This window comes from Lactuca sativa, chromosome 2 (genome assembly GCF_002870075.4).
Source record: "Lactuca sativa cultivar Salinas chromosome 2, Lsat_Salinas_v11, whole genome shotgun sequence".
Classification (NCBI taxonomy): Eukaryota; Viridiplantae; Streptophyta; class Magnoliopsida; order Asterales; family Asteraceae; genus Lactuca; species Lactuca sativa.
The window spans coordinates 209,580,123-209,594,470 of NC_056624.2; the positions used below are offsets into that span (position 1 = coordinate 209,580,123).

The 14,348-nt window shown below is 39.4% G+C and overlaps 1 protein-coding gene across 1 annotated transcript; it reads right to left on the reverse strand.

The window, feature by feature from the left end:
• Positions 1-250: 250 nt before the first annotated feature.
• On the reverse strand, positions 251-11,504 carry LOC128132466 (uncharacterized). Its single transcript, XM_052769051.1, has 8 exons — positions 11,464-11,504; positions 11,319-11,377; positions 10,838-11,096; positions 10,674-10,769; positions 991-1,297; positions 601-612; positions 301-337; positions 251-255 (listed from the first exon to the last, which is right to left on the reverse strand). The coding sequence occupies exons 1-8, from the start codon at positions 11,502-11,504 to the stop codon at positions 251-253; spliced, it is 816 nt and encodes a 271-aa protein (XP_052625011.1).
• Positions 11,505-14,348: the final 2,844 nt, after the last annotated feature.

Below are 14,348 nucleotides of genomic sequence, written 5' to 3' on the forward strand. Positions count from 1 at the left end.
TAATACAAAAATATGGAAACAACACAATCAACTTTCATCCATAACATCATGTCAAAAAATTGTAATACATTGGTATTAAGGGGATCCGATTGTACATTGTTATTAAGAGGTTTTCCCTAACTATATAACCTAATACTACATTGCTATTAAGAAACACCTTGTTTCTACTTCTTATTGGTATGCTTCTGTTTTCACATGGTACCTGTTTTCATCATCAACACATTAGTATTCCGAAAGGCTTCAAGCATCATCAATCTACGTTATAAAATATTAAAATTTAATACACATGTAGTAACATACCTTTTTCTAAGAATCCAAGCTTTAATAGAGCCCATACCTGTATAAAATATTAAAATTTAATACACAGTCAACATCTTAGCTAGTTTCTTCTCAATTTTTTTATTTAAGGTCTAGACATCAAGATTTTTTTTAAAGGAATTCCACTTTGAACAGGTTGTGAGCATGCTATAAAAATTGATTCACATAGTACATTACTATTTCCTTCAACAAGTTATGAGCATTAAAGAAGCTTTTGAGTGTGTGTGTGTGTGTGAGAGAGAGAGAGAGATAACTATTTATCACAAGGAAAGGCATAACTACTGTGCTTCTATCCTGCAAAAAAGAAATATAAGGGTAAAATGGTCATTTAGTTATTTAGTCCCATACCAACACTTTCTTGTTTATTTAGACTAGAAAAAAAACATACCTAAAAGTACTATATTAACAAACTAACAATGATTGTTTCTTTTTGCGACTATATGAATGATCTGAATATAAAGAAGGTAAAATGAACATTTTACCCTTCGTGCTGGAAAAAAACAAACCTGCAACCAGGCTCATTTGGTTCTCTGCATGACATCTTGATCAAGTCTATTGATGAATGTCATAAACGGACGCACACTGAGTACCTAAAGTGGACAATGAAAAAGTTTTAAGTTCCAGACAGAAATACAAAACAACTAAACTTTCAAAAAAGTTGTGGTAACTAACCTTTGTTTGAATGATCTGAATAGGGGGTTGCTTTTGATTATACAAAGAGGCGTATGCGGTTCTTGTTCGCATCATAAGTAGAGACACCCAATCAACCATCCTAAGAAACACATAGGAGATAAATGAACTCACATAGTTCACATAAAAAGGGTTTTGTTTTGCTTTTTTTGTAGACATATCTACAAGCCTGAATGTAAGTGGCGGACATCTAGCAATCATCAACCAATATGGAGAATAAACTCTTAGAGTCCTGGGTGCCAAAGGCCTTTCCATTTCATAGTTTTGTTCAAGAACTATATGAACAACCCTGCATATACCAACAACAAAAGCAAAAATCAGCCATATAATTCAAAAACAAATCCCTGTAATAACATATACCAATAAATGATTAATAATTTATAATACATATAATAAAATATAAAACCCTAGAATAACATAATTAAATCTTCAAATACAAACCTATGCTCTATCCACCAGCTCGACAAATCTTAAAATCAACTACTTACATCAGCTACCTGCTCCATTTTTGCTTTATATCCCTCTTAACCTTCCAATATTTAAAATGGTAGAAAATTAAAAAAGCCACCCAAAAAATAGAAATTAAAAATAAATAACAAGTTTAATATCCCCAGTTACTTTCACAATCAATAATTGTTTTATCTTTATATTGAAGGGTAAATCCATCATTTTGATAATCTGTTTGTACAGGTTGCCGAAAGACACCCAACCGGGGTTACAGAGATCAAAGACTGGATCGAAAAAGCTTATGGAGTTGGGACTTGAATTTATTTCTATGGAGCAGATTATCATGGACGGTGTTGAGAGTTTGAAAACCAAAGGCTTTATATTTGGTGTTTTTTAATTACGGCAACTTTTTTATGTATCTATAGTTGTGAGTTATATGACCAAAAAGGTGCCCATTGTTTGTAAAAGTACCATAGATGGTCCTTACAAATAATTCATTACATGGATGGTACTTAAGTTCTTTTCAATGTAAAATTATTTTTATCCTTCTTTTACTAAGACCCTACATTACTCATTTGCTAGCCGAAAGGTGAAGATCTAAAATTTGAACCGGAAAAAGTCAAAACTGAAAACGAATTAATATTAGTCATTCTACTAATATTTACCTTTTATTTTTAACGATGTTAGTCATAAGGACTTATGATGCTATTTTTTTTCCAACTTAAGGATCATCCATGCAACATATTCCTCTTAAGGACCATCTGTGGTATTTTTTATAAACCTAAGGACCACTTAGTAATTTTGTCATTTTTCTATTTCATTGTAATACTTTTTTATTTTTTGTAATACTAGTGATGATTCTGATTGGTGGCAATGGAAAAACATGATTCACGTAAAAAACAGGTGATAGTGCTTGCTTGGTTCCATTTGGCATCAAAATTTGACTTTAGTATACAACATTGTGATGGGTTTTATGCATAAGAAACATTCCTATGTGCTCATACAAACCCTAGTGCTTGGATCTAGGTATCACTATTGAACATGCTTTGATTCCAAGACTTACAAACCCTAATCTAGCATATAAATAACAAAAATAACATATAGAATCAGATCTAGATGTTTACCTCTTCAATTGTTGGCTTAGATCTTCTCTTTCTTCTTCTCTTGAGCTTAGAGTCACAAATGCAACTCCTCTAATAGTTCACAAACCCCACAAGCAAGAAGGCAATATGAGAGAGGGAGAGAGAGGCTAGAAATCGGCCTAGGGATCTCTTAGAATCAAGTGGTAGCCGAATTCAATGCCCTAGGGGTCATATTTATACTTACAGGTTACTAGGGTTTCAGTCTAAACCCTAATGGACAGCTTAGCCACCAAGCAGCCCATGGAACCTTCTGGAATAAGGCCTTAGACGAAAATATGATGGTTACCCATCATAATTTCGTTCCCCCTTAAGCCCAGTAGGTTTCCTTAACCCAAAACTCAACTATCATACATTTGACAGTGTATACCCCTTTATTCAATTAATCTCTTTTGATCACCAAATTAATGCCTAATTAATTTATGACCAATACTAATCACATAAATATGATTTCTCCTTTAATATATTATTCTTATAATATATTAATAAATCATAATACTCTCTTTTTCTCCTTAAATTACCTTATCAAGTTGCTTTGGAGAAGGCAACCCAAAAGGACCATGCACAACCGGGTCAAGTACATACCAAATATAGTTACGGGCTTAGACACTATTCCAACAGTCTCCCACTTGGATAAGTCTAGTAACTATATCTCACATATGACTTCAGAATCCGATTAGCAATCGTAGCTCTTATACTTCGCTGTCAACTCTGATAAACTTGTCCTTTAGATAAGGGATCGTATAATCCTCTGTTCTGGATATCATGCTGACAATGCTTATTGTCCAGCAATAGTTCCTTGATTTCCGATTTGTTTGACATAGAATTTAGTTGAACACATCAACTTCATTCTGACTGGGCCCGACACATAAGTCAAACCAAATCATCAAGTGGCCAATATATCACTTTTATTCTCATAGAATAAAAGGAACAGATCAACTTCGACTCATATGCATCTATTATTTACTAATGGATCACACACAATAATGTGTTTTATGACATCAAGTTACTGATGCGTTTACATATTATCAATTTACAACCAACCAGCAAACAACAACCATATCTCTAAGTTTTAAGACTATATGATGTTATCGCTTTGCGATCACTTAAGATAAAACACCACTAAGTGATACAACAAACTCGGGTTTAATCCAATGCTCAACTCATATTCATAAGCACTCATGAAATTTGCAGCAAACCTTTGCTATGTCTAAAACCTTTTAGACAATCTACAAACAATTCATGACAGTCTTCATTCATATCTACTTCAAAAATAAGACCGACTGCGGACCTTTTGAATAATCATATCATTTAGGAAGTCAAAACATGCAAGATGGAAACAATAGATAAATAACCAACACAAGATAGTAGCTTTACTCATAAATAAGACACTTTATTTATTCATTGAATGTCAAGTACAAACTATCTATTACACATTTCCTATCTAATCCAAACTTATATCATCCTTCAACCCAATGCTCCTAGCGTGCTGCAAGTGTTTGACCCTACTCAGTCCCTTCGTAAGGGGATCTGCTGGGTTTTCTTCTGATGATACCCTCTTCACAACGAGGAGTCCCTCTTCTACCCGATGTCTGATGAAATAGTATTTTCTATCAATATGTCGAGATCTGCCATGATCTCTCGGTTCCTTGGTCAAGGCAACCGCTCCTTCATTATCACAGAAAATTTCCATCGGCTCTTTTATGGATGGCACAACTCCAAGGTCTCCAATGAAGTTCTTCAACCATATAGCCTCCTTTGACGCTTCGCTCGCCACAATATACTATGATTCGCACATTGAATCAGCTACGGTCTCCTGCTTGGAACTTTTCCAAGTTACTGCTCCTCCATTTAGGGTAAAGACCCAGCTCGACTGCGATCGGAAGTTATCCCGATCCGTCTGAAAACTAGCGTCACTGTACCCTCATACCCTTAAGTCATCACTCCCACCGAGGACTAGAAACCATTCCTTGGTCCTCCGAAGGTACTTAAGAATATTCTTAACTGCAATCCAATGAGCTCTACCAGGATTCCCTTGATATCTGCTGACCATGCTCAAAGCGAAGGCCACATCAGCGCGAGTGCAAGTCATAGCGTACATGATAAAGCCTACTGCGGAAGCGTAAGGTACTCGGCTCATATCAGCTATCTCTGTCTCTGTACTCGGGCTCTGAGTCTTACTCAGCTTGGTATTGCTTTGGATTGGCAACTCCCCTTTCTTGGAATTTTCTATACTAAAACGCTTCAGTACCTTTTCCAAGTATGTATCCTGACTGAGTCCTATCAGTCTCTTTTCCCTGTTTCTTACTATTCTTATTCCTAGAATATAAGCAGCCTCTCTGAGGTCCTTCATAGCGAAACATTTCCCAAGCCAGGACTTGACCTCCTGCAAGGTTGGGACATCATTTCCTATGAGTAGTATGTCGTCGACATACAATACGAGGAAGCTTACTATACTCCCACTGGCTTTGACATACACACAAGATTCATCTTCGCTTCGCAGAAAGCCAAACTCTTTAACCTTCTCGTCAAAACAAAGATTCCATCTGCGATACGCTTGTTTCAATCCATAAATGGATTTCTCAAGCTTGCATACTCTATTTGGATGCTTCGCATCGACAAAACCCTCTGGCTGATTCATGTAGACATCCTCAGCTAACTTTCCATTAAGAAAAGCGGTTTTCATGTCCATCTGCCATATTTCATAATCATGAAATGCAGCTATGGCAAGCATCACCCTAATAGACTTTATCTTCGCAACTGGTGAGAAGGTCTCATCATAGTCAACTCCGGGAGTTTGATAAAGCCCTTCGCAACCAATCACGCTTTATAAGTATGCACTTTCCCATCCATATCCGTCTTCTTCTTGAAGATCCACTTGCACCCGACTGTCTTACGACCCGGTACATTATCAACCAAATTCCAAACTTGGTTGCCGTACATGGACTGAATCTCGTTGTCCATTGCCTCTTTCCATTTTGCAGACTCTGGGCCTGCCATGGCTTCCTTATAGCTGCTAGGTTCATCCAAATTTACTGGTGTACTATCACTAATAAATGTATCCTCTTCAGTAGTAATATGAAAACCATAAAATTGGGGTGGAACACTAGCCCTAGTGGAACGTCGAAGAGGTAAGGACTCGTCAACAAGTTCAACAGGAGTTTCCTCCTCAAGTTGAGTGCCAGTGTCAGAGGTTCCTTCAGCATTTTGATCTTAAATCTCTTCAAGTTCAATTTGCCTCCCACTGTCTTCTTGGCTTATCAATTCCCTTTCTCGGAAAACTCCTCTTCTAGCAACGAAGACAAAATTGTCACTCGGTCTATAGAAAAGGTAGCTAAAAGACTTTTGTGGATAGCCGATGAAATAACACTTCTCACTATGAGGTTCTAGCTTGTCGTGAGTCTCTCGTCTTACGAAAGCCTCACAACCCCAAACCTTGATATGTGCCAACGAGGGAGCCTTCCTTGTCCACATCTCATGAGGAGTCATGGAAACCTTCTTGGTGGGAACTAAGTTAAGTATGTGGGCGGCAGTCTCTAAGGCATACCCCCAGAAAGCTATTGGTAACGAAGTCCGACTCATCATAGAACGAACCATGTCCAACAAGGTCCGATTACGTCTCTCAGCCACACCATTCAATTATGGCATCCTCGGAGGCGTCAATTGCGAAACGATTCCGCATTCTTTTAGATAGTCGTGAAACTCAAGACTTAGGTACTCTCCTCCTCGGTCTGACCGAAGCATCTTGATTTTCCTGTCCAGCTGATTCTCCACTTCATTCTTAAACTCTTTGAACTTTTCAAAGGTTTCCGACTTTTGCTTGATCAAGTAGATATATCCATATCTGCTATAATCATCTGTAAAAGTCACGTAGAAGCGGCAAGCATCCCTTGTGGTGGATCTAAGGGGCCCGCAGACATCGGTGTGTATGAGATCCAATAAACCCTCACCCCTTTCACAAGTGCCAGTAAAGGGCGACTTGGTCATCTTCCCAAGTAAACAAGACTCACACGTGTCGTCGTCCCTAAGGTCGAATGACTCCAACACTCCATCCTTTTGGAGTTTGGCTATGCATTTCTTGTTGACATGGCTAAGGCGACAATGCCACAAGCATGCTTTGTCTAGACTAGTAGACGAATCAATATTCAAAACATTATTTCCTAAATTATCAACAATCATCACAGATTCATAAATCCCATTACAAGGTAATGCATTGAAATAAAAGACACCATTCAAATAAACGTTAATAGAACCATTACTATTATCAAAAGAATATCTGAAACCTTGTCTAAAGAACCCGTGAAAAGAAATAATGTTTCTTGCCATATCTGGCGAATAATAGCAATTTTCTAAATCTATCCCTAACCCATTACTTAACACTAAAGAATAAACACCGACTTTGGTCACAGGCGACGATCTTCTGTTTCCCGTAATCAGGTTCATCTTCCCATGTTCCATCTCCCTACTTCTTTTTAGGCCCTGCATATCAGAACAAATGTGGTAACCACATCCTGTATCAAGAACCCATGAAATAGCAAATGATGAGTTATTAGATTTAATAGAATACATACCTGCAAAGGTGGGCTTGATCTTCCCATCTCTTATGTCCTGCAGATATTGTGGGCAGCTTCGCTTCCAGTGGCCCTTTTGGTGGCAATAGAAGCACTCTGCTTCTTTAGGATCGGAAGAGGGATTAGCAGGGCCAGCCTTGGTCCCACTTGAGGACGAACCATCACGAGGTTTCCCCTTATGGTGGCTCTTACATGGAGCCTTCCTCTTTTTTCCCTTTCCTTTACCTATTGCCATCACAGGAGCGGCCACAGTAGGGGACGGTGCAACGGATTTGTCTTTGAGGTTACTCTCAGCAGTCCTCAAGAGTCCTTGGAGCTTGCTCAAGGAAACCTCCTCTTTGTTCATATGGTAGGTCATCCTAAGCTGATTGTAGCAGGAGGGCAAGGAGTGGAGGATTATGTCGATAGCCAAATCCTCATCAAACTTAACATTAAGTTTGAGAAGACGATCAACATACCTCTGCATTTTCTGCAAATGAGAGGTTAAGGATTCTCCACTCCCCATCTTAGCGGTGATCATGTTAGTAATGATCTCATAGCGCTCTTGCCTCGCGCTCTGGTGATACCTGTCCAGCAAATCCTGATGCATTTCATATGGATACATGTCCTCATAGGACTTTTGGAGTTCGAGGTTCATGGTGGCCAGCATGATGCAGTGAACTTTCATGGCATCGCGCTCATGGGCCTCAAAGGCAGCCAACTCTTCAGGAGTAGCAACATCTGGGATGATCTTCTCAAGCTTTTCATCGAGGACATATTCTTTGTCCTCGTAGCGTGTGATCATGCGAATATACCTCATCCACTCGTTGAAGTTTGAACCATCAAATGTCACTTTCTGACACAAGTTCATCAACGAGAATGACCCAGAAGCGTTGTTGTTGTTGTTGTTGTTGTTTGCAGACATCTGAAAAAGAAGGGAACAAAGTTTGATTAGAAATGAATCCCTAATTAAACACCCAAATGAGAAATTAGGGCTAGGATCCAACAACATTATTTACAACTTAGAAAGAGATACCGTACTCTAAAAGTAAATAATTTGAAGGTAAGTGAATGACGATTCACTAATTCTCACCATGAAAAACGAAAAAGCAATTTAGGTTTTAAATGTATTTAAAACTCCTAGATCTTTGAGATTCATTGAACTTTTCAATGACATGTTTAAATCTCGATATGCATTTCAAATTTGCGACTGGGATGCCGAGGATCGCAAACAAATTTGTGAATAACCATGCGAATCAACGTGGTGTACTCAATGTCTTTATCGCCTAATCAATGTGTCGGTAAACCACACACGCTCCATTGATCTATGACAAACATCGAGTCACCCTTCGCTACCAATGTCATCCCCAAATTGATGTGCCGGTTAACCACACGCGCTCCATCAACGTTTGACAAGGGTACGAAGTGTAATTCCATGGATTAGCATCATTTTCACATTTTACCCTAAAGTAACTAGGAATGGGAATTTGTAAAACATGTAGTTACTTTATGATTAACATTATACTTTTAATGAGGAGAGGGTTGCCCTATCCTACCCGTTCGGCTAACGACCCTCCACCAGTCAAGCAAGCGGTAGGTGTGAGTGTACACCCATTAAGTGCCATTTTATAGGAAGCAACCTTATACCCACCTTATAGACCGACTTCGTGAATGAGGCCTACTAACGGTAAGACTAGCATTTTAAGTTATATATATATATATATATATATATATATATATATATATATATATATATATATATATTAATTAAGCTTGTAGTAATATATAATAGTATAGGGTTGAATTTTAAACTTGTAAAATTCTAAGGGTTTGAAATTTAAATTACTCAAAATTAAACTTTTAATCATAAATTCAAATTTCAAAACTTAAGGGCAAGTATTAAACTTTTCAAAACACAAGGGATCAAATAACAAATAATTCAAATTAACCAATTAATTTCATAATTATCTATATTTGACATAATCTTAATTTTAGTCATTAGATAATTACCAAATAATTTTTAAATAATCCATATTTATCACATAAACAACTAATATTTAAAAGATTTGAAATTATCATTGTTTTGGCAAGGATAATCACTTAATTAAGATAAAATTCGGATTTTAACTTCATAAAACAATTTAAGCATCAAATCCATGTCAAAACAGCAGCTGAATCCCGAAATACCCTCTGTCTGATGCTCGAACTCGCCGAGTCAAGACCTGGACTCACCGAGTCCAGATACTGACTCGCCGAGTTGAGTCGGGCAGAGGCCAAAAACTCGATTTTCAGCAAATAAAGCAGTTAAGCATCACATACAACTGAAACCAATCAAGGCTCTGATACCACTGATGGGTTTTATGCATAAAAAACATTCCTATGTGCTCATACAAACCCTAATGCTTGGATCTAGGTATCACTATTGAACATGCTTTGATTCCAAGACTTACAAACCCTAATCTAGCATATAAATAACAAAAATAACATATAGAATCAGATCTAGATGTTTACCTCTTTAATTGTTGGCTTAGATCTTCTCTTTCTTCTTCTCTTGAGCTTAGAGTCACAAATGCAACTCCTCTAATGGTTCACAAACCCCACAAGCAAGAAGGCAATATGAGAAAGGGAGAGAGAGAGGCTAGAAATCAGCCTAGGGATCTATTAGAATCAAGTGGTAGCCGAATTCAATGCCTTAGGGGTCATATTTATACTTACAGGTTACTAGGGTTTCAGTCTAAACCCTAATGGACAGCTTAGCCACCAAGCAGCCCATGGAACCTTCTGGAATAAGGCCTTGGACGAAAATATGATGGTTATCCATCATAATTTCGTTCCCCCTTAATCCCATTAGGTTTCCTTAACCCAAAACTCAACTATCATACATTTGACAGTTTATACCCCTTTATTCAATTAATCTCTTTTGATCACCAAATTAATTCCTAATTAATTTATGACCAATACTAATCAAATAAATATGATTTCTCTTTTAATATATTATTCTTATAATATATTAATAAATCATAATACTCTCTTTTTCTCCTTAAATTACCTTGTCAAGTTGCTTTGGAATAGGCAACCCAAAAGGACCATGCACAACCGGGTCAAGTACATACCAAATATAGTTACGGGCTTAGACACTATTCCAACACATTGACCGGAGGAGCCTCTTCGGGTATTACACTTTCGGAAGCATCTGTCATGTTTTGACCCTCAGGATGGTGGTTTTGAGGCTCTGGATTTCTTGACAATTGGCACTGCTACATTGGAACCGGTGCTCTCACGTGCATTTGAAGGGTTAAGAATATTTTATTATTAACCCTAAATAACAAAAATTAATAATACATCAATGTTATTTTGATAAAGTTGAGTGTTTACCCGTAAAGCATAAATCGGGGTGGATTTGGTAAGTAGAGTCTTGAGTGACCTCAGTCTATTTGTATTTCCATTTTTACTAACAAATCAAAGAGAAACAAACAACACATGGATTCAGTTAAAATTCATATAAAAAAAAGTAAATAAAAACGATTACTTGTCTTCGGTTTTGGGCGTTTTTACACTTGTGTTAACGTCCCATAATTTAACAGTTGAATCAGTGGAACCAGATGCAAGAAGGGATCCCTCACAACTAAAACATATAGATATATTGTCAAACACAGTAAAAGTACATGTATATGATGTGAATGAGTTAGGTACCTAAAAGCAAGAGACCAAACACATGAAGTATGGCCAACAAGAGGAGGGACACATCGACCATTGGAAATATCCCACATCATTATACTTCCATCTTCATCACTAGATGCCATGTATCTACCATCAGGTGACATGGCTAATGATAAAATCATACTCCTATAACCAATGAAAATTCTTATGCATTCACCATTTTGTACGTCCCATAAACGAACAATTTTGTCGCTTGATCTGGTTTCAACGTAATTGCAGTTCATATGCCATTCTACACATGACTACCAAATTTTATTAAAAAAAACATAACACGTCCAACAACTGTTGTCTAGATCAAAGGTAAATTACAGATTGGTCCCTTGATACTTCATTTTTGGACTAAAATAGCAAAAATCAGCCATCCTCAGGGACCAAAAAGAGAGAGAGACAACTCATATCAACATCAGATATGTGTCCTGTAAGTATTCTTAGAGGTTGAATTCTATCCATTGACCAAATCCTAGCTGTTCTACCATGAGCTGCACTTGCAAAATTGTGTCCAAGTGGACTAAACTGCATATACAATAACAAATAACTACCACATAAATTTACAATATTCCATTAACATTTACATGGTGGTAATTTTTTGACTTTTCTACCTTAACATCCTATACAGGGTGTGACAACCCGAATTTTCCATTATGTACGAACATTATCTATTCAATAGAAGCTATGAAACAACTCAAATTTTTCAACAATTTTTTTTTTCCATTTTTAAAACATAATATTTTCCATTAAAATCAAGGCATAAAAGTATAATTATTCAGTCAATACAATTATTCAACTCCCAAGATCCTAAAACAATCTTCAGTGTGTATCGATCATGCCGGCGCCTTCCCACGGTCCTCGCTAGTACCTGAAATACATACATACACCACAACTGTAAGCATAAATGCTTAGTGAGTTCCCCAATATACACTTACACACATACGCCTTTCCAGGCCCTGACCTTCTGGTCCTCAGTACAACGCCTTCCGGCCCATAACATAATCGCCTTCCGGCCCATAACATATTGCCTTCCGGCCCACATATCATACATAGCACATATAATACTTAACTTACCACATACAGCATACATATCCATATAACACTTAGCTTACCACATATAGCATACATATCACATAACATAATCGACCTGCCGGTCACACAATCAAACCCTTCCGGGTACAGTGTAGTGAGAAGACTCACCTCGAAAATGCTGAAAGCTAGCAACTCCTGAAATCACTCGCGCACAACCAACGAGCTACAACCCTCCTATAACATTACATAACTCATTAACACTCATAACAGCTAAGTGTGACTATCCCTAAGAAGTCAGACTTAGGTCAACTCTGGTCAACGGTCAACTCGACTGGACTCGGCGAGTCCCATGGCGACTCGGCGAGTCTAGACGTCTTTCAACTTTCTGAGATTCCTTATCTGCTCGTCGAGTACCCACCTCGACCCGACGAGTTACTCCTGGAAGAATCGCGGGGCCACCCCGACTCCACTCGCCGGAGTCTGAAGAACAACTCGGCGAGTCCCAGTACATCTTCAAGCTACTCGCCGAGTCTGAAGAACAACTCGGCGAGTCCATGCCATGCAGACGAGTAACTGCTTCCTGAATCACGTATGGCCCCAAGGTATACAACCATGGGACCCTCTGGACATCTAAACATCTCATTACTGGGGTAAAAGCGTTTGGGTAACAACATAATAACCCATCTAATCCCTAAATGGGTTTCATAAACCCTAAACTCATAGACACATCAAGATAACAGATTTTGGTCCGAATATTACCTGAGAACGTTCCTTCTGTGTTCTCCAAACCTCAGAACTTGATCCCCCTTGATATTCCTTTGGCCAATTTCTTCTTCTTCTTGCCTAGCAAGTTCCTCCAAGTTCCAATAGCTTTCTCTCTTGCCCTAGCCGTCCACAACAATTAGGGTCCCTTTCAATCGATCAAAAGACTGCAAATGACGGCCTAAGAGGCGTTATATACGATCAAACTGAACGGTTAGGGTTTCTGCTGAACAACGTCGACTCGCCGAGTCCATGCCTGGACTCGTCGAGTCCCGTCGCGATCCCGCGACCAAGTCTGCGATCCTACTCGGCGAGTCTAGACTCCAACTCGCCGAGTCCCCCTTTAAATCACCCCAAAAACATAATTTAATAATACCTGAGGTTTCGGGCTGTTACAACTCTCCCCCACTTGGATTAGACTTCGCCCTCGAAGTCTCACTCTGCAAATAGTTCCGGATGCTGCTCCCGCATCTCACGTTCCGGCTCCCAAGTCAATTCCGATCCCCTACGGTGTTGCCATTGAACTAGCACCAGAGGTACTTCCTTGTTCCTCAGAACCTTGATCTTCCGATCCTTGATCGCCACTGGTCTCTCCGCGTAATTCAGGCTCGCATCCACCTGAATATCTTCCAGTGGAACCACTGCCGACTCATCGGCTATGCATTTCCTCAACTGCGACACATGAAAAGTGTCATGGATCTGACCCAACTCCGCTGGTAACTCCAACCGGTAGGCTACCCGGCCTATCCTTGCAATCACACGAAATGGCCCAATATACCGGGGTCCCAATTTGCCTCTCTTCCTGAATCGAATCACTCCTTTCCAAGGAGAGACCTTCAGGAGAACGTAGTCGCCGACTTGAAATTCAAGCTCGGATCGGCGCCTGTCTGCATAACTCTTCTGTCGGCTCTGGGCAGTCAATAACCTTTGTCTCACTCGCTGAATCTGTTCTGACGTCTGGAGCACAATCTCCGTGCTGCCCATTACTCTCTGTCCCACTTCTCCCCAGCAAATGGGAGTCCGACACCTCCTACCATACAACAGCTCGAAAGGCGGCATACCAATGCTCGAATGATGGCTGTTGTTGTAGGAGAACTCCGCCAATGGTAAGTACGCATCCCAACTACCCCCGAAGTCTAACACACACGCTCGGAGCATGTCCTCCAGCGTCTGAATCGTCCGCTCGCTCTGACCGTCTGTCTGGGGATGGTATGCGGTACTAAAGTGCAACTTAGTACCCAGCTCCTCGTGGAATTTCTTCCAGAACCTGGAAGTGAAGCGCACATCACGGTCCGACACAATCGAGATCGGCACTCCGTGCCGAGATACCACCTCTTTCACGTATATCTCCGCTAACTTTTCCGCCGAAGAACTCTCACTGATGGCAAGGAAGTGTGCACTCTTTGTCAACCTATCCACGATCACCCAAATTGCGTCTACTCCCCTAGTAGTCCTTGGCAATTTGGTGATAAAATCCATGGCAATCTGTTCCCACTTCCACTCGGGGATCTCCAATGGCTGTAACTTGCCATGCGGTCTCTGGTGCTCAGCCTTAACCCTACGGCAGGTCAAGCACTTCTCAACGAACCATGCCACGTCCCTCTTCATACAGGGCCACCAATATTCCTTCCTTAGATCCAAATACATCTTTGTAGCACCAGGATGGATCGAGAATTTCGATTTATGAGCCTCCTCCATCAAC